The sequence below is a fragment of the Bufo gargarizans genome, chromosome 6 (genome assembly GCF_014858855.1).
Source record: "Bufo gargarizans isolate SCDJY-AF-19 chromosome 6, ASM1485885v1, whole genome shotgun sequence".
Lineage (NCBI taxonomy): Eukaryota > Metazoa > Chordata > Amphibia > Anura > Bufonidae > Bufo > Bufo gargarizans.
Window position 1 is genome coordinate 111,030,414 of NC_058085.1, and position 21,106 is coordinate 111,051,519.

General features: G+C 44.4%; 1 protein-coding gene across 1 annotated transcript in view; it reads left to right on the forward strand.

Moving 5' to 3' along the window:
* Positions 1-20,795, forward strand: part of DNAJC7 (DnaJ heat shock protein family (Hsp40) member C7) — a 32,833-nt gene extending 12,038 nt beyond the window's left edge. The window contains exons 3-14 of the mRNA XM_044298603.1: positions 951-1,075; positions 1,212-1,325; positions 1,802-1,876; positions 3,895-4,013; positions 5,083-5,236; positions 9,432-9,596; positions 10,337-10,428; positions 11,244-11,317; positions 12,444-12,590; positions 12,864-13,016; positions 13,403-13,465; positions 20,447-20,795. Of these exons, the coding sequence (XP_044154538.1) occupies positions 951-1,075; positions 1,212-1,325; positions 1,802-1,876; positions 3,895-4,013; positions 5,083-5,236; positions 9,432-9,596; positions 10,337-10,428; positions 11,244-11,317; positions 12,444-12,590; positions 12,864-13,016; positions 13,403-13,465; positions 20,447-20,484 (1,319 nt within the window). The 3' untranslated portion in view covers positions 20,485-20,795. The remainder of the gene's footprint in view (positions 1-950; positions 1,076-1,211; positions 1,326-1,801; positions 1,877-3,894; positions 4,014-5,082; positions 5,237-9,431; positions 9,597-10,336; positions 10,429-11,243; positions 11,318-12,443; positions 12,591-12,863; positions 13,017-13,402; positions 13,466-20,446) is intronic.
* The last annotated feature ends 311 nt before the right edge of the window (positions 20,796-21,106 follow it).

The following is a 21,106-nucleotide window of genomic DNA, read 5'->3' on the forward strand; positions in this document are numbered from 1 at the left end:
TGTCAGTTAGCTGCACCTATCTCCAGAATGCGCCCCCCCCTGGAAATGGAGAGCGCTCTGCACATGTCTGCACGCTCTCCCTTCTATTCTATGGGATTTCCGAAAATAGCCGAGTGAACGCAATGCTATTTTCAAATCTCCCAAAGTGGTTAAAGGGGTATCCAGGCTTTTAATATTGATGACTTACCCTTGGGATAGTTCATCAATATCAGACCAGTGGGGTCTGACACCCGGCACCCCGACGATCAGCTGTATGAGTGTGCACCTTCCATCTCTCTTCCTGCTGTTATGTCTATGGGAAAACTGCAGCAAACAGAAAGAGAGAGGGAAGACTGTACGTGCTCACTGCTCTCCTTCCCTTCATACAGTTCAGTCGGACCCCAGTCGATCTGATATTGATGACCTATCCTGAGGATAGGTCATCCATATTAAAAGCCTGGAGAACCCCTTTAATGGTGGGTATGCATACTTGTGCGGTGCGCTCTCCTTCACTTTCAGAGGCTCGTTCTAGCGGTGGGACCTGCACCTATCTAACATAATGCATAATGCTAGGATATGCCCCCAATGTCTGAGATGGGAATAACCTTTTAAAATCAATTGGCATCCAATTACGATAGGAAATTGAAGATTCATAAAGGGTTGGAAATATACAATTACCTACAGAAATATGGCATCTCTACAATCGGGCCCTTTAATGTGCCAAATCTGTCATAATAATCATTCCACTGAAATCTGCATGAACGGTTAAAAACTGGATTTGCATTTTTATAGATTGATGTGAGGAGAGCGCCATCTATGGATCTGAAGTGTAATTGCAGAATTTCCGCAGTTGCTTTAACTAAGCCGAATTTTCTGTTAATGTGGATATATATATATATATATATATATATATATATATATATATATATATATATATATATATATATATATATAATTTTTTTTTTTTTTAGATTGCTCAAGCAAAAATGCCAGTTACTATGGTAACCGAGCGGCTACCCTGATGATGCTTGGGAAGTTCCGGGAGGGGCTGGAAGATGCTCAGCAAGCCGTCCGGCTTGATGACGCCTTTGTGAAGGTAGGTCCTACACCCAAATGCTGGTGTTTTCTAGAGTCGGATTGTTGGAGCCTCTACACGGATCTGTCCGGACACCTCTTTGGCGCAGCCTGTCGTAGCGGTGCTTATAATCGTTGTAATTTTTATACGTTTCTAGGGTCATCAACGAGAAGGGAAGTGTCACTTATCTCTGGGAAATGCTATGGCTGCTACACGCTGTTTCCAGAAGGTGTTAGAACTGGAGCCAAACAACGAACCAACGCGGCAGGAGGTAAGAGATGCTCTGCAGGGATATATGCTGGATCGGCTAGTTCATGTGTATATATCTTTATGTGCACATGGCGGTGATGCTCCATGTGGTTTCACCACAAAAACTATTCGGCCGTTTTAAAACCAGCACCTGGATCTGAATGCTTTTGAAATGGCATGTAATTAAACATTTAATATAGCCAGTGGGCTATTCAATAAAATGGATCTGTATAGCGCCACCTGCTGTTTGCTCTTTTTTCTAATTTCTCTGCCCACCTCGATGAGGTGGATCCTTTCATTGCCAACAGCTGCAGCAGAAAGGACATGCTCCCCCTGTCAGCTTGAAATAAATCTAGCAGAGATCTCAGGACCCATATGGGGTACAGGACTGGTTGTAGCTTTGTTAAAAAGAGGTTGTCATGTACTATGTGATGTCTGATCTTTAATTTTTTACATTAATCATGGGATAACCCCTTTAAATGTCTCTTTTCCATTTAGTTGAAGAACGCGGCAGCTGTCTTAGAGTATGAAAGGATTGGAGAAGCTGACTTTGACAAACGGGATTTCAGGAAGGTTAGACTACTTTTTCCTATGGATATTTACCCCCCTTGAATAGCTTTGGCTTGCTGCGCTAAGCTGTAATGTATATACACATACCAAGAGCCTGAGTATACCCCAGACAGGGTTAAAACTGCAAGGAAACAGTGGATTTACATTACAGTTAAAGCCCCAGGGCTGCCCATGTCTGTGCAGTAGACTCTGCTAGTGTCAAGTACTGGGCAGCTGAAAGTCAAGGGGGCAGGCTTCACTCATCTGTCACCAGTGCCGGGGGGTTAAGTTTAGCACATAGGTTAATAAGAGTATTTGCTCCTATTAGTAGTGGAAGCAATCCTTAACAAGTAGAGGAACCTTTAACGGGTTGTCTCACTTCAGTAAGTGGCATTTATTATATAGAGAAAGTTAATACAAGGCACTTACTAATGTATTGTGATTGTCCATATTGCTTCCTTTTGCTGGCTTGATTCATTTTTTCATCGCATTATACACCGCTCGTATCCAGGGGTTATGGCCACCGCTGCAGCACAGATACGAGGTGGCGGGATGAGAGGCTCCTCTTATGCATGCCTTTGAACACTCCCACTGTCCCAATTGCCAGAGGGGTGGGCGCCTTTTCCTATAGTGTACGAGCACGACCACTGCTGCTGGATTGCCTGGAACCCCTGGAAACGAGCAGTGTATAATGTAATGGAAAAATGAATCAAGCCCGCAAAGGAGACAATATGGCCAATCACAATACATTAGTAAGTGCCTTGTATTAACTTCTCTACATGATAAATGCAATTTGCTGAAGTGAGACAACCCCTTTAAAGGGTATGGACACCTTTGCGTCATTATTTTTTGTGGATTTCATCTGTTATGTGTTTTTTTTTTTTTTTTTTTTTTTTTTTTAACTGGGCTGTCCAACATATTGATACCGCACTTCCTGTGATCAGCTGTTACCTTGTGCCTGAGCAACAAAGTAACAGCTGATTGGTGGAGTCTCGGACCCTCGCCAGTCTGATATAAATGGCCATGTTACTGAAAACTCCTTTAAGGTAATTTTATTTGGCTGTAAAGATGGCAGATCTTAAAACAAATTGCAAAATGATTTTTTATTACATAGTGGATGCAATTCAATAAAAAAAAAAAAGGTGCAAACGTGCCCATAGCCTTTAATGTGCCATGATCAACTTTTATGTTCTTTCTATGTCTTTATACAGTGCTCTCTCATAGATATAGATTTAAAAGAAAACATTTAGCTGCCTGCAGCGACCACTAGAGGGAGCTTACTTCTCCATGTTCATATAGTGAATTTTATATACAGTATACAGTAAGCTCCCTCTAGTGGTGGTTGCAGGTAGAAAGCATGTTGCCTTTTTAAATCTGAAGCTCTGTATCTGAGAAATGGAGAGTGCTGACCACTATGAAAAAAGGTTAAAGGGTACCTAAACCTTTACTCAAACTGCTGAGGTGCATTGGTGCTTCCCAGAGGGCTCTGCACCTTCTGCTTTCATCGGCTCTGCTTTTGCTGCATGCATAGTAAACGTCTATATGCTTTCTACGGATCCGTACTCCTCATGCTGCAAAAGCAGAGCAGAGGCAATGCAAACTGAAGGTGCAAAGCATCGCTGCACCTTCCGTGCTTTGAGTAGAGGTTTATGCACTCTTCTTCAGAAGTGTGCATCAGGTTTTGGACGACCTGTAGGTTCTTCTGCTTTAACAAAAGGCAAAATAAGCTAAGCCAGCAAAAATGCATCCGAGTCTCTGTATGTTTCCATCATTTAGTTGCAGTTTCTATTCTCATAATGAACAAATCTGACGAGGAAATGAACAGTGTTCAAAGTGCAATCTAGTAGAGCATAGTCCTCATGCTGCCCCGTCTTCTCTTGTTGACCTTGCTGCTCTTGGTTACCGCAGAATAGTCACATATGGTCTGCAACTTTCAAAGGAGAAGATGAACTGATCCCTGCAGTGTTTCATGAAATGCAGAATAAGATTCTTGGTCATAATCCCATATCCTGTGGTCATTTGCTTACTCTGTCTTACGTCAGGTTGTGTTCTGCATGGACCGAGCCTTAGAGTTGGCCCCTGCCTGCCACCGCTTCAAAATCCTCAAAGCAGAATGCCTGGCGCTTCTTGGCCGCTACCCGGATGCTCAGTCTGTTGCTAGGTGTGTATGTGCTCATATAGCTCGGTTTAAAGCTTGTATTGTACACGCATACCGATTCTCAATCGCTACTATTGTACAGATGAGGTTGTAGCCGGAACCTGCCGCCCTAAAGCTCTTCAGTCTAGAAGTGCATGATGTCTCTATGTTCCTCCAAGTGTTCAGTGGATAGACAGGCTTTCTATAGTGTAGCCCCTTTAACTTAACCCCTTAATTACCGCCCGTACTCCTTTTTATTTATGATAGTCATTAAGGCACCTTATTCCACAGCACCATGTTATTACCACACCACAGAAAAAGTCCTGCACGGGTGTCCTGTGCCGCAGTGGAGTGGGTGCTTTCACTATCCTAGGACAGCCTAGCTCCTTCTTTAACGGCCCCAGCATCATTAAAGAGGGCTTCTCCCCCTTTCATTGGGTGAACGATCGGGGACTGGGTAACCCCTCTGAACTGGCCTTGGGGACAGAGATGATACCATGGGACTTGTATGTTCTACCCCGCCTGCAGTAAGGGCACATTTAAGTGTAACTGTCATTCATTTATTTTTATTTTTTTCCTAATGTATAGGGGCAGTGATGCTGACCATTTTTGTAACATAGTACATAAGGCCGAAAAAAGACATTTGTAATATACTTTTATTACTGAAATCTTACATGTGTTAGAAAAATAGCTGTAAAGTGGCCCATTTTGAGCCTTAGCGACGCTCCTCTGTCTTCTGTTTACATAACGGTGGAGACTTGCTTAGCACTGACTGTGTTATGTAAACAGAAGACAGAGGAGCGTCGCTAAGGCTCAAAATGGGCCACTTTACAGCTATTTTTAGGTCCATATCAATGCTCCTACACATTACACAAATTAAAAAAAGAATGACAGTTACACTTTAAGGGTTACCCCAACAGCAGATCTAAGTCTTCTGTTTGTATGGAACAAAAATTCTATAAATTGCAAAGTTATTTCCCCAGATAACGCAAAAATATAAAAGAAAATGTTGAGGCGAACAGGCTTGGCTCTTGAAGGAGTTAATACAGTGACTGTACAGTTGATCATTTCTTAATTTCTGCCTCATTTTCAGCGACATCTTACGGATGGACTCCACGAATGCTGATGCGCTTTACGTGCGGGGTCTCTGTCTATACTATGAAGACTGCATCGAGAAGGCCGTACAGTTTTTTGTGCAGGCTTTGAAAATGTTCCCCGATCACCAGAAAGCGCGACTAGCCTGCAGGGTACGTATCATGTTAAAGGGAACCTGTCACCGGGATTTTGTGTATAGAGCTGAGGATATGGGCTGCTAGCACATCCGCAATACCCAGTCCCCATAGCTCTGTGTGCTTTTATTGTGTAAAAAAACCGATTTGATACATATGCAAATTAACCTGAGATGAGTCCTGTTCTGACTCATCTCACCTACAGGACTCATCTCAGGTTCATTTGCATATGTATCAAATCGTTTTTAAAAAAAATTAAAAGCACACAGAGCTATGGGGACTGGGTATTGTGGATGTGCTAGTGGCCATCTAGCAACCCATGTCCTCAGCTCTATACACAAAATCCCGGTGACAGGTTCCCTTTAAGTTGTGCATGCGTCCCTAGGCTTTACATGCCTGTCAACTGCCGCTTGTCCTTCCGCTTGTGCGGCCTAAACACTAACAAGGTGGGAAACCTCATTCTAAGCATAATTTCTTTCTGACCTCTGCTTTGGTTCACAAAACTATATTAATTTTGTAGCCGCCATATACTTTTTGGAACGGCTGACTGCATGGAGCTGTGTAATCTGCTGTAGAGCTCAAATCGTTCACGTGGTGGCATGTATGATATTTCTCATCTGTCTCATGGGGGACAAAGGCCTTGACCATGGGTATAGCTGTTGCCGCTAGGAGGTGGACACTAAGCACACAAAGTGTAAGCTCCTCCCTCTTCAGCTTTATCCCTGATGGTGCTTGCTGCTTGGAGGGACACAGCCTTGGTGAGTGTCCCTTCTTACAGGGTCTAACCTTTCAATTTGCCTCATTGGGGCGACAGGGGTGTCATTATGTCGGAACCCAGGTTCCGAAGCAGGCGGTCCTTTTGGTGCGTCACTTTGCCTTCACATGTCGCGCAAAATTTCCATTCCCTCAAACTTTCTCTGCTTTGCGTGTGCTGCACCGCCATCAAGTGGCTCGGCTCCGGGCCCGTTGCTTACCGCTGGCCAGCCTACGGAAGAACCGGAATGTGCGCGTTCCCTGTCTAGGTTGGTACATGATGTCTTCAATACCAACAAAGCTATTGTGGATATATTGGGTTGTTTGTTGGAAAGGCAGTCCTCTGACCGGTCCAGATCTGGGGATCATGGGGCTCGTGCCCATTGCGGCAGCCCCACAAAACGGGCCAAAACTTCCTCCCCCAAAAGGGGTTTTGTGTCTCCCCTGTCCTCGGTCTCTCCGCCTCCTGCTCAAGAGTGTCACTCCGACATGTCCTCAGTTGAAGAGGTATGTTCCGAGGAGAGAGGGTCTGCTGAGGATGTTGTCTCACCAGAGAGTCAGTCGCCCATACTATCCTCCATGGTGGACAATTTAATTACGGCAGTTATTGAGACGTTGCAGGTTGAGGATCCAGCTCCGTCATCTGCCAATACGGGTGTTCCCTTTAGGAAGTCCAGTCATTCACACAAGTGTTTCCTCAGCCACCAGGTGTTTGATTCCCCTCTCACCAAGGAGTGGAATTTCCCTGATAAACATTTCATGTTGCCAAAACGCTTGAACATCCTTTTCCGGAGGATTTGCCAATGGCGGATGGGGCTTCTTTTTCTGATATCAAAGATAAGAAGCTGGAAGCGTTTTCAAAATCTGCCTTTGAAGCAGTGGGCACAGCGCTACAGCCGGTGTTTGCCTCTACATGGTCGAGCAAGGCTATGGGAGAATGGGCAAGTAATTTACATCAGGGTCTCAACTCGGCAGTCCCCTCGGGGGAACTTGCAGATGTGGCCCTGCAGCTCTCGCATGCCAGTGCATATATTTGTGAAGCATCTTTGGACACGGCCAGGTTTATGGCTCGCTCGTCAGCCCTGTTGGTGGCTATTTGCCGTACCCTATGGCTCTCATGCTGGGTGGCAGATAATGCTTCAAAAGCTTACCCTGAGGACCCCTCCCCTTTACCCGCGGCAGACTTTTTGGTAAGCGCCTGGATAAGATAATGTCGGACGCTACAGGTGGTAAAAGTACCCATTTACCACAGAACAGGGGGCGGTCTAATAAGTAAAAAAAAAAAAAGCTGAATCCAGCCCCAAGGCAGCGTCCGATAAGTCGGCCGTAGGCCAGAAGCGCAAGCCTTCCTTTAAGCCGTGGCCTTCCTGGCATTCCCGTCAACAGGTCTCCAAGTCCTTTAACCCCAAGAGCTCCGCTGCATGACGAGCAGCTTCCGGTGCCCTCCGTTCGGGTAGGCATCCGGCTTCATGTGTTTCGACATGTTTAGCTGGCTCACGTCTCAAATGCGTGGGTAAGAGAGTCATTGCAGAGGGCTACAAGCTGGACTTCAAGTCCTCCCTTCCGTCCCGTTTTTTTCCGTTGTCTCCTCCGGCCTCTCCCTCAGATTATTATTTTATTTTTCTGGCAATTCACACGCGGCTGCAGCAAGGTGTGATTGTTCCGGTTCCTGCGCAAGACCGTTTTCAGGGGTTGCCGTGGAGTCTGTTCACATTTCCTTACGTCTTCCCGCCTCTTCCTCTTATTCCACGTCTTCCCTGGAAGATCTTTGCCGTAGGGTGTGGCTAGCGTCCCTAGTCGCCCTTCTCGCCGACTAACTTTGGTGTCTTCCGCTCTGGGAGGACCTACTGTCGCAGGGGCCGATCTTCCACCCGATTTTAGGGTCACTACATTTAACAGCATGGCTGTTGAACCCGCTGTACTGAAAGCTTGTGGGTTTTCGGATGTGGTGGTTCGGGCCAGGAAGCCGGCGTCTTCCAGAATCTACCACCGGACCTGGAAGTCCTACATTAGTTGGTGCGAGCTGCAAAAGCTGTCTCCCGTTCGTTTCTTTGCCACAACTTTTGGCTTTTCTGCAGTTGGACATGGACTTGGGGCTGGCTCTCAGCTCTCTGAGGGCAATTGTCTACTCTCTCCTTTCTTTTTCAGCAAAATTTAGCTTCACTTTCGGCGGTTCGACTTTCTGCAGGGGGTGGGGCATGCAGCGCCCCCTTTCCGTCCTCCGTCAGATCCTTGGGATCTAAATCTGGTGCTCAGCGCTCTCCAATCTTCTCCGTTTGAGCCTTTGCAGCAGGTGTCGCTGCGCTTCCTGTCTTAAAAGGTGGCTTTTTTTTTTGGGGGGTTGCAATTACTTCTATCCATAGTGTCAGAACTCTGTCATGTCGGTCGCCCTTCCTGATCCTCCATCAGGGTAAGGTGGTCCTTCGCCCTTTGTAGTCCTTCTTGCCGAAGGTGGTGTCAACATTCCATCTAAATTAGATTATTCTTCCTTCATTTTGTCCGGATCCATCTCATCCTCGAGCAGTTGCTCCATACTCTGGATCTGGAGCGTGCAGTGCGTATCTATCTGTCCCAGATGGCATCTTTCAGGCGGACGGATTTCCTGTTCGTGATTCCAGAGGGGCCGAGACGAGGGCTGGCAGTGTCAAAGGCTTCCATTTCTAGATGGGTTTGTTTGGCTATTGTGGAAGCATACCGGGTCCCCGCCCTTCGGGGTGACTACTCATTCGGCTCGGGCAGTGGGAGCCTCATGGACGGTGCATCACTGGGCTTCGGCCCTTCAGGTGTGCAAGGCGGCCACCTGGTAGTCTTTTTGCATACTTTTTTCAAGTTTTGCAGAGTGCACACCTTTGCATCTTCTGACACTTCTTTGGGGCATAGAGTTTTGCAAACAGCGGTTCTCTGATTGGCAGGGGTGTTGACGTTAAGCCCACCCTCAGGGACTGCTGTGGAACGTCCCATGGTCAAGGACTGTGTCCCCCAATGAGACTGTTTTAGAAAACTAGATTTTTGTACTCGCCGTAAAATCTGTTTCTCTTCCGTTCATTAGGGGACACAGCTCCCACCCAGGTTTTTGTTTATGGGCCTTTTCGGACCTGTGTCGTTCTGGGTGTGCACACAATGTGATTTTCTTATGTCTGGCTTTTCCTACTGCTTTTGCACTAAACTGGTTAGCTTGGTCCCTGCAGGAAGGTTATAGCTGAAGGGGGAGGAGCTTACACTTTGTGCTTAGTGTCGCCTCCTAGCGGCAACAGCTATACCCACAATGCTTGTGTCCCCCAATGAACGGAAGAGAAACTGCTTTTACGGAGAGTACAAAAATCTAGTTATTCAGGTCGTATTGGTCAGTATAGGGAAGATGGAAAATAAATAGTTTGACCCCCTGTGTTGACATCCAGTCTTGTTTTAGGGATATTAAGCTTCTTATGCATTACCTTATTGCAGTACCTACTCATTTCAGAATGCCAAGGCCTTAAAAGCCAAGAAGGAAGAAGGCAACCAGGCATTTAAAGAAGGAAACTACGAACTGGCCTACAGACTTTACTCAGAAGCGCTTAGCATAGACCCCAACAATATCAAAACGAACGCCAAACTATACTGTAATCGTGGCACTGTCAATGCAAAGGTAAGTGGTGGATGTATCAACTAGAGTTGGTAATATTTTATACAATTAAAGGGTTATTCCAGGTAGATGAACAAACTAAATAAATAACAGTTAATTGGGAATTGGGAGGGCTGCAACCTGGGACTTTCATGAAATTCGGGGCCCCATGCCCCCAAATCAAATGGAGAAGAGGGTGGAGCATGCGTACTGCTGCCCCATTCATCTCAATGGGACTGCTGGAAATGGCTAAGTCCTATCTCTGGCATGCCCATAGAGAGCATGCGCCCTGCCTCTCCTTTAATTTAGGGGTCCCTGGGGGATACAGGGCCCCTGTTGTGGTGATTGGTGGTCTGACCACTGAGACCTCCACCAATCTTGTAGTTATCCCCTGTCCTGTGGATAGGAGATAACTTGATGTACTTTGAATATCCCTTTAAAGCCAAACAATATATTGTCTAGTCTCCTGAACTAGACCAAAAGAAATTCAAAATTTTCTAAATTTAGTGATGGCCTTTCTATATATTAACTGAATATGGGTTTGTCATTCCTGTAGCAGACTGTAGAGACACTTATGATCACTCATTTATAAAGGAGGTCTTTTGTTCTTGGGACTTATGTCTGGGTAGGACATTGGGAGAATACAAAGGAGAATTGGGGTAAACCCCATTGGCTTGGCTCTATACATAACCATTTTTTTTTCTTACCTACCTATAGTATTATTTGATAAATCTAATAGAACCGTTCTTCTGTGATTTGAACAGCTTAAGAAACTGGACGAGGCCATAGAGGATTGTACGAATGCAGTAAAACTGGATGAAACCTACATTAAGGCGTATTTACGGAGGGCACAATGGTAGGGAACTGTAATCTGTAATGTCAGCCGCCTCTTGTATCTGGTTTTCATATTGGTATATATCCTACTTTAAAGGAGTCAGCATTTCTAACTTATCCACAGGATAGGCGATCAGTGTATAATCGCTGGGGTCCGACCACAGAGACTCCACTGATCACAAGAACAGGGGTTCCTGAGTCACGTGTGTGTGAATGGAGCCGTGGTGCACATGCCCAGCACTGCTTCAGTCACACAGTGGCCCCTATTCTTTTGGATCTGTAGGGTTCTAGCGGTCGGATTCCCAGAAGTCATACATTTATCATCAATCCACAATCCATGGGACAGGTGCTAAAGGTTTATGGCAAAACTCCCTTACCATAGCCTGAGCCCTCATGAACCCTTCTTTGTAGGGGGCATTGCTGAGCAGTGCTGTATATTGATCAAGATTTCCCTCTCAAATTGACCCAGATGAATCAAGTAGAATGGCAAACGTGATCACTGCTCCGGTTGGCGGTTGCTGTTGAGCAATAGCCTATCTCTGCCCCATATGGTGGATGTTCCCCTCTTAGTTGAATCACGTATCCTCAGCCTTCAGCTATTCGTAGCCACAACTAGTCTTCCTCCTGAGAGTAGAGACGTGTGTATGTCCCTCCATTTTACCAGCTCTTGGGTGCTTTGAGAAGCTGTTTAGTAATGGCCTTTGTAAGGGTTGCATCAGACTGATCTGGATTTTTTGGCCATCTATCTGTAAATCTTTAATTCTTAGGCCCCCCCTTCCCCCCATTAGTCCGGTGCTCAGTAAAGTCACCGGTAATGAATCTTGTGTTTCTGCTTAGTTATACAGACACAGAACAGTATGAAGAAGCAGTTAGGGATTATGAGAAGGTTTACCAAACAGAAAATACAAAAGGTAAGTGTGACGTCTCTGCGTGCATATAATATCTATGTGGTGTGATATATTCTTACAGGGGACGTCCACACTGGGTGAATTTCCCCCCACAAAATTGTCTCTCCACAGCAAAGTCTGCACCAAATCGGTGGCAAAATCTCCCTGTGTTGTATATGGATTTTGGTGCAGATTTAACATGGATATCACCTTTTGAATTGCAAACGGTGAAATCCATGCGAAAAAATCTGCAGCGTAACTTGATAAACTGTGGACTTAAATATTTAAAACATTTATAAAATATGTGCGTTTGTTAAATCCTGTCTCTTAATATTGATGATCAGAAAGATATATTATATATAATATCTCTCTCCTATCTATCTATTTATATTATAATATTATCATTGTGGACATTTTTGGAATATCCACAGTATAGATGTGTGTCCCACCTCATGTATAGTTGAATGACATAGGAGTAAAAGGGGTTGTCCGGTTTCCCATATTGATAACCTATCCTCCCGCCACCCCCACTGATCAGCTGTTTGAAGAGAACACTGCGCTCTGTTTACCTGCTCTGCATTTTTTTTTGTCCCATTCATTAGAATGGGACGGAGTTTACCTATAACTGCTCCTTTCCATTCAAGTGAATGGGACGGCAGAGTTGTAATTACTCTGCTCGCCACTGCGAAGTGAACAGCGAGCAGGTAACAGAGAATGCAGCGCTCGTACAAGCGCAACAGTGTCTTTAAACAGCCGATAGGCGTAGGTGCCCCCCCCAATCCAATATTAATGATCTATATTGAGGATAGGTCATCAATATAGGAAACCGGAATACGACTTTAGGATTTAAGAAATGAAATCAAAGACATTACACATGTTGGTATATCTTAGATTTTCATGGGCATTGCCAATTTAAGCGCATAGTTTTGGGAAGTTGGTGGCCTGGGCAGAGGGCCAACATTTGTCGAATACATACCACACTGTTTATGTGTCATTATGTGTTGTGGAGGAGGGAATGGCAGATGGCATGCCACAGTACCAAGAAGAGCCCTCACTGGGTTCTCCACATTTGTGAGCAAACAATAGTGTATTGGGAGACAATGAGGCTTTTATGAGACTTTTTTTTCTCTTAACACCCTTTTCTCCCCAGAACACAAGCAGTTCCTCAAGAACGCACAGCTGGAGTTAAAGAAGAGCAAGCGGAAAGATTACTACAAGATTCTAGGGGTAGACAAGAACGCGTCAGAAGATGAAATCAAGAAAGCGTACAGAAAACGAGCGCTCATGCATCATCCAGGTAATGGGAGACCTCAAAGGTAGATTCTTGTACTGCACATCCTCCATGAACAACCTATATATAATGGTCTGGGCAGAACGCCCACTACTGACCTAATCACTTATCGCCCTCTTATACTCCATGTTGTACCAAAGACACTTATGGGATACATGTACAGTTGACTTGCCATTAGAAACCAGTCTGTGGTTGGAGAATATCCATGCTCACCCGGTGCCCCTATGTTAGCTCTTCTTCAGTCTGTATCTATAGTTCCTCTGGTCTCTTCTCTTTCAGACAGACACAGTGCTGCAACTACAGAAATTCAGAAGGAGGAAGAGAAGAAATTTAAAGAAGTTGGTGAGGCCTTTACAATCTTGTCTGATCCGAAGAAGAAAGCTCGCTATGATAGTGGGCAGGACCTGGAGGAGGATGGCATGAACATGGGAGGTAAGTGTTGCTTCTTGCCCTGCTTTAATAATCCAACCTAAAGAAACATTATATGATGGTCGAACCATCTAAAACAGGGTTACTCAACTCCAGTCCTCGGGGCCCACCTACCGGTCAGGATTTGAAAATATCCCACAGAATGAATACCTGTGGTAAGCCCTGATGCATGGACACTAATTATATCACCTGCTCAATACTAAGGAAATCCTGAAAACATGACCGGTAGGTAGGTCCCGAGGACCGGAGTTAAGAAACCCTGATCTAAAAGGTCTGCCCATTAGCATGGTGGTTCTGTACAGCGCCAGTTGCAGGGCTCAGATCTACCCATCAATTCACATCTATAGAGATCATTTTAAAATACATTTTAAAATTTGTTTTCCTTTCAGATTTCGATGCCAACAATATATTTAAGGCATTCTTCAGTAGTCCTGGAGGATTCAGCTTTGAAGGTGAGTTTCCGGAAAATATATAGAGCCAAATAATGGTGGTACAAAAGGGATTTATGTACGATGGCTTAATGACATCAGTTCTTTCATGAAATAAGTGACCCCTGTCCAGAGGTTTAATATAAATAAATATATATATATATATATATATATATATATATATATATATATATATATATATATATATATATATATATATATATATATAAAACAAAAAAGCAAAACCAGCAGCACAAGACCAAAAAATGATGTGGGTGCAAAATATCCTCAAAGCCGGCTCAAACGGCTATAGATAAGTATAGATAGCAAAAGGATGAGGCAGCACTCCAACTTCAGGTGAAAACCGTGGATCCTTTATTCCCTTGTGCAACGTTTCAATCGCTCATTGCGATCTTTATCAAGCAAGATAAAGATCGCAATGAGCGATTGAAACGTTGCACAAGGGAATAAAGGATCCACGGTTTTCACCTGAAGTTGGAGTGCTGCCTCATCCTTTTGCTATCTATATATATATATATATATATATATATATATATATATATATATATATATATATATATATATATATATATATATATATATATATATATTTATATTTTAGACACTGACACAAATTTTGTTTTGGATTTTACCCGTTTACTAAAACATATTCAAGTTATAGTTATATAATGGACATAAAGTCCAGACTTTTAGCTTTTATTTGAGGGTATCCACATTTAAAATTGGATGAAGGTTAAGAGTTTCAGCTCCTTTGCATGTGGCACCCTGTTTTTAAAGGGACCAAAAGTAATTGGACAATTGCCTCAAAGGCTGTTTCGTGGGCAGTTGTGGGCAATTCCTTCATTATTTAATTCTCAATTAAGCACATAAAAGGCCTGGAGTTGATTTGAGGTGCTTGCATTCTGAAGATTTTAACACTCTCCAGGATATAGGCCTATCAATATCCAAATCTACCATAAAGAGAAGACTGCATGAAAGTAATGCAGAGGGTTCACTGCACGGTGCAAGCCACTCATAAGCCTCAAGAATAAGAAGGCTAGATTGGACTTTGCTAAAAAAAAAAACATTTAAAAAATCCAGCACACTTCTGGAAGAACATTCTTTGAACAGATGAAACCAAGATCAACCTCTACGAGAAAAATGGAAAGAAAAAGTATGGCGAAGGCATGGTACATCTCATGATCTAGGGCTGCAGCTAACGATTATTTGAATAATCGATTAGTTGCCGATTAATTTCTACGATTAATCGGGAAAAACGACAAAATTACAAAACAGAGAGGTTTATATGATCTTACTTGAAAAATAATGTTCAAAGGACATATTAAAACAAATTGTGGACGACACTATTATGGGGGATCTGTGGACGACACTATTATGGGGGATCTGTGGACGACACTATTATGGGGGATCTGTGGACGACACTATTATGGGGGATCTGTGGACGACACTATTATGGGGGATCTGTGGACGACACTATTATGGGGGATCTGTGGACGACACTATTATGGGGGATCTGTGGACGACACTATTATGGGGGATCTGTGGACGACACTATTATGGGGGATCTGTGGACGACACTATTATGGGGGATCTGTGGACGACACTATTATGGGGGATCTGTGGACGGTGTAGTTATGGAGAGGGGGATCTGTGGACGGCGCAGTTATGGAGAGGGGGATCTGTGGACGGCGCAGTTATGGAGAGGGGGATCTGTGGACGGCGCAGTTATGGAGAGGGGGATCTGTGGACGGCGCAGTTATGGAGAGGGGGATCTGTGGACGGCGCAGTTATGGAGAGGGGGATCTGTGGACGGCGCAGTTATGGAGAGGGGGATCTGTGGACGGTGCAGTTATGGAGAGGGGGATCTGTGGACGGCGCAGTTATGGAGAGGGGGATCTTTGGACGGCGCAGTTATGGAGAGGGGGATCTGTGGGTGGCGCAGTTATGGAGAGGGGGATCTGTGGGTGGCGCAGTTATGGAGAGGGGGATATGTGCACTGTTATGGGCATAACAGTGCACAGATCCCTTTCCTCATAACAGTGCACAGATCCCCCTTCCCATAGCAGTGCCATACACAGACCCCCCCCCTCCTCCCCATAGCAGTGCCATACACAGACCCCCCTCCCCATAGCAGTGCCATAGACAGATCCTCCCCCCTCCCCATAGCAGTGCTATACACAGACCCCCCTCCCCATAGCAGTGCCATAGACAGATCCTCCCCCCTCCCCATAACAGCCCCGGCCCCGATGTTTATAAGTCGGACTAATCACTGCATCTTTATTTTACCTTTTACAATGACGCTCCTGTAACAGCCAGGCAGAGCGGACGGCGGCGTAACGTCACTCACTCACGTGACGCACCTGCTCCGCCCACTTCATGACGCCGCCGTCCGCTCTGCATGGCTGTTACAGGAGCGTCATTGTAAAAAGGTAAAATAAAGATGCAGCGCTCGCCCGCATAGCAACGAATCGGCGATTATTCGATAACTGGATTCGTCGACAACTAATCCAGTTATCGAATATAATCGATTACATCGATTAATCGTTGCAGCCCTATCATGATCCAAAGCATACCACATCTGTAAAACACGGCGGAGGCAGTGTGATGGCTTGGGCATGCATGGCTGCCAGTGGCACTGGGTCCCTAGTGTTTATTGACGATGTGACACAGGACAGAAGCAGCCGGATGAATTCTGGGGTTTCCAGAGACATACTGTGTCCTCAAGTGCAGCCAAACTGATTGGTCGGCGTTTCATAATACAGATGGACAATAACTCAAAACATAAAGCCAAAGCAACGCATGAGTTTATTACAGCAAAGCAGTGGAATATTCTTGAATGGCCAAGTCAGTCACCGGATCTGAACCCAATAGAGCATTTCACTTGGTAAAGACTAAACTTCAGACAGAAAGGCCCACAAACAAGCAGTAACTGAACACCGCTGCAGTAAAGGCCTGGCAGAGCAGTAAAAAGGAGGAAACACAGCGTCTGGTGATGTCCACGAGTTCAAGACTTCAGGCAGTCATTGCCAACAAAGGGTTTTCAACCAAGTATTAGAAATTAACATTTTATTTACAATTTAATTTGTCCAATTACTTTTGAGCCCCTGAAATGAAGGAATTGAGTTTAAAAAAATGTTTTGTTCTCCCACTGAATTAAAGCTAAAAGTCTGAACTTCAACTGCATCTGAATGGTTTTGTTCAAAATCCATTGTGGTAATGTACAGAACAAAAATTAGAAAAATGTCTGTCCAAAAATATATGGACCTAACTACATATTCTTACCATAAAAGACAAGTTATCCTTAATGGTACATGGCTTGCACAAGCAACTTGCTACTAGGGTTGTCATGAAACCATAATTTGGACTTATATGCCGATGCCAAGTGCAGTATCGCGATTCTTGATACCAACGCAATACTTTGCCAAGCTATGATTCAGATGTTTGTTGTGGTTTACTAATCGATTTGTACATATCCAGCTGCTTGATTCTGTTGAAAAACTGCTGTTTCATCCATAAAACCACGTGGCCTATAAGTCTAATAACTCGCTAGGGATTGTGGGCGAAACAGCTCTTTTCTGGCAAAATTGAGCAGCCAGACAACACTGTACGATCAATTAGAAAGCCACAACAACTATACCCTGGACCAATTCTTGGCTGCCCGAGTGCCACTTCACTTCTCACCCCCTTGCAGCCGCCTTGATCCCTGCCCTTTCTCACCCCCTTGCAGCCGCCTCGATCCCTGCCCTCTCTCACCCCCTTGCAGCCGCCTCGGCCCCTGCCCTCTCTCACCCCCTTGCAGCCGCCTCGGCCCCTGCCCTCTCTCACCCCCTTGCAGCCGCCTCGGCTCCTGAGCTTTCCCCTTCTACCAGCCTTCTTTGTACAACTGGAATATCCTTTGTCCTCAGCACATCAGTTTATCTTGCAAATTTCCACCACGGATTTTACTCTTTGAAATGCATACCATGTTTTAAAAAAAAAGCTAATTTTAGCACACGTGCAAAAATGCATAATTTTAAAGTTTTTCTTGTGGTCTGGACTGTGCCCTACCTGCAGATGTAGGTGCAGTGTGCACAAACCATGTAGAATGGATGCTTGTGCTTATTGTATACAAAGCCCTAATTTTACCCATTTTTGTTCCACATTCTGTGTTTTACACTTCATTCCAATAGACCTTATGTAAATGGACGGCTAAGAACGGTCATCTCATGTGAATTGACAGTATTGTGCACATTATGTAAGGAGAAGGGTATTCAGTGTACACTGTACATCTCTATGTAATGTGCAGCTGCTCGAGAGACCCTTCTCTTGACACCATTATATAGACAATACACGTGCTGTGCTATGGCCCTTGTATTCCTCGTTAATGACAGGGCTGTCGTACAGAGCAGCGGGCATCTGGTGACAAGCAGAGCTGGTTAGGACTGCTTTACCTTGCTCCCAACACTCCACTAAAACCAATCGCTTCCCTAGATTTGCATTTCTTCTATATAGTCACGTCCTTTAATTAGCCATTCTGTAGCACATGTAGTGACTCCCTGCTGCTGTCATCCATAGGGAAGGTTAAAGGCTATGGACACCTTTAGGGGCAATTTATTTTATTACGTTCTACTAATTTTGGGCTAAAAAATTTTTTTTTCAGTTTGGTCTTTATTAAAAAGTTCCGGCAGTTCTTGTACTACAGAGGTTGAGAGTGTATCTACAGACAGAGCTCCTGCTCATTCTGTAACCCTGTTCTTTGAACTCTTAAGGCCCCTTTCACACGGGCGACTTTTCCGTGCGGGTGCGATCCGTGCGGCGAACGTATGGCACCCGCACTGAATCCTGACCCATTCATTTCTATGGGGCTGTGCACATGAGCGTTGTTTTTAACGCATCACTTGTACGTTCAGTGCAAATCGCAGCATGCTCTATAATGTCCGATTTTGACGTGACGCAGGCCCCATAGAAGTGAATGGGGTGTGTGAAAATCGGATGGCATCCGCAAGCAAGTACGGATGCCATGCGATTTGCACGCATGGTTGCTAGGAGACCATCGGGATGGAGACCCGATCATTATTATTTTCCCTTATAACATGGTTATAAGGGAAAATAATAGCATTCTGAATACAGAATGCATAGTCAACCAGCGCTAGAGGGGTTAAAATAAAATAAAAAATAATTTAACTCACCTTAGTCCACTTGTTCGCGAAGCCGGCATCTCCTTGTGTCTCCGCTGCTGATGAACAGGACCTGGGATGAGCTGCTCCATTAAATAGAGCTTAAGGACCTTCGATGACGTCACTCCGGTCATCACATGATCTTTTACCATGGTGAATCACCATGGTAAAAGATCATGTGACGTACCATGTGATGACCGGAGTGACGTCATCGAAGGTCCTTAACCGGTATTTAATGGAGCAGCTGATCCCAGGTCCTGTTCATCAGCAGCGGAGACACAAGGAGATGCCGGCTTCGCGAACAAGTGGACTAAGGTGAGTTAAATTATTTTTTATTTTATTTTAACCCCTCCAGCACTATTGTACTATGCATTCTGTATTCAGAATGCTATTATTTTCCCTTATAACCATGTTATAAGGGAAAATAATACAATCTTCAGAACATCAATCCCAAGCCCGAACTTCTATGAAGAAGTTCGGGTTTGGGTACCAAACATGCGCGATTTTTCTCACGCGAGTGCAACGCATGACAATGTTTTGCACTTGCGCAGAAAAAATCGCGCATTTTCCCGCAACGCACCCGGCTCTTAGCCGGGCCAAAAAAATGACGCCCGTGTGAAAGAGGCCTAACAGCTCAAATACTCATTACAGCTCAAGTGCCTTTGAGCTTCAGATGATCACAAATAATGGATTCACATGAGCTGTCAGATGACGGGATCCAATGTAAACACAGGACCTGCTGCTCTGCAAATACACATATTACACTGTTATACTGGGAAAAATTATTTTTTTTTAGCCCCAAATAGGTAAAATACAATAATAAAAAAAATTGGATGGCATGCTAAACCAGCACTGCAGCCACTTTTATTCTTAATATTGGTGAGGGTACCACAGGACGTATTGCCACCAATCATAAAGCCTAATTATATGCCATCACTTTACAAGATGGGAATAACCTGTATAATATGGGAGCCGCAGTGCTGGTTTCTGGGGGAAGCTACTGAAGCGTTACATGGAGACCGTTCAGATAAAAGGAGCTGCTGCTTGTTAGGCCGCATTCACACAATCAGCGTTTGATCAGTGATTGTGACTCATAATGGAAAGATATCCCCCTGTTCTGGTTTTGGCTCACAATGACTGATGAAAATTACTGATCAAACACTGATTTGACAACAGCCTTAATTGCTCTCTGCTTTAGCTCAGATGTAGAGGGATGTCCAATTAGGATATATGATACAACCGCTTTAGAGGACCTATCGTGGGATTTAGTTTTCATTTTTTAAACTACCTTTAGCTGCAAATGCTAAACTTTTTTTTTTTTTTACTCCCCAGATAGTACGCTCCATTGCGCCGCGTTGCCCCCCCTTTGTATTCTGGAGCCACATATGCTAATTAAGACCAATACAGGAAGGAGACCTCAGCCCTCCTCAGTGGCTGTGAGGCTGTCCAATCTCAGTGGTTTGCTCCACAGCCAGGGAGAAGACGAGCTTTTCTTGTGAGATTTGGGAAATCTCAGAACAGGCTGTATAAGAGTATAGTACTTGCAGATCCACTGTGATTAGATGGGAGAAGAAGATGAGCACTGAGGGCTGAGGTCTCCTCCTTCCTGTTCTTTTGGTCCTAATTGGTATTTGTGGCGCCAGAAAACAAAGAGGGGCATATTGGCGCAACAGAGAGGACTATCTGAAAACAAAAAAACGTTGGGCATCTGCAGCCGGTGGACTACTTCATAATAACGTAATGGGTTGAAAGAAAAAAAATCCCATACTTTTTTTTTTTATGCTATCCCTGTTTGATATTCGTTATTTACGTGTCTTATCTCTTTCAGCGTCCGGACCTGGAAACTTCTTCTTCCAGTTTGGTTAGCACGCCCATGTCCCTCCGCTCTCCCAAACTCCTTGTTATCCCACCTGCTCCTCCCCCATCTCCCTTCTCTGTTCAAGTGTTTTAACCCGGAATAAGGACGTTATTTAATCGGACTTCTCGCCATCAGCAGCTTCATTATGTCTCTGTTTATTAGAGAAGTGTTTTTTTTTTAATTAATATTATTTTGACACCATCTCGGTTTACATACCTCTTTGCGTGTGCTTCTGTGTGACGGAAATCCTAAACGGGGATCTAATAAAATGTAAGAGCCCGAGGAGACCCGAGTATAAGGGCTCATGCACACAAAAGTATTTTCTTTCCGTGTCTGTCCAATTTTTTATTTTTATTTTTTTCGGACCGTTCAGTTCAATGGGTCCGCAAAAAAAGGTTACTCTGTGTGCATTCCTTTTCCGTATGTCCGTATTTCTGTTCCGCAAAAAAATTGAACATGTCCTAGTATTGTCTCCATTACGGACAAGGATAGTACTGTTCTTTTAGGGGCCAGCTGTTCCATACCGCAAAATACGGAATGCACACGGACATCATCCATTTTTTTCGCAGATCTGTTTTTTTGTTCGTTTTTTGCGGACTGCAAAATACATACGGTCGTGTGCATGAGGCT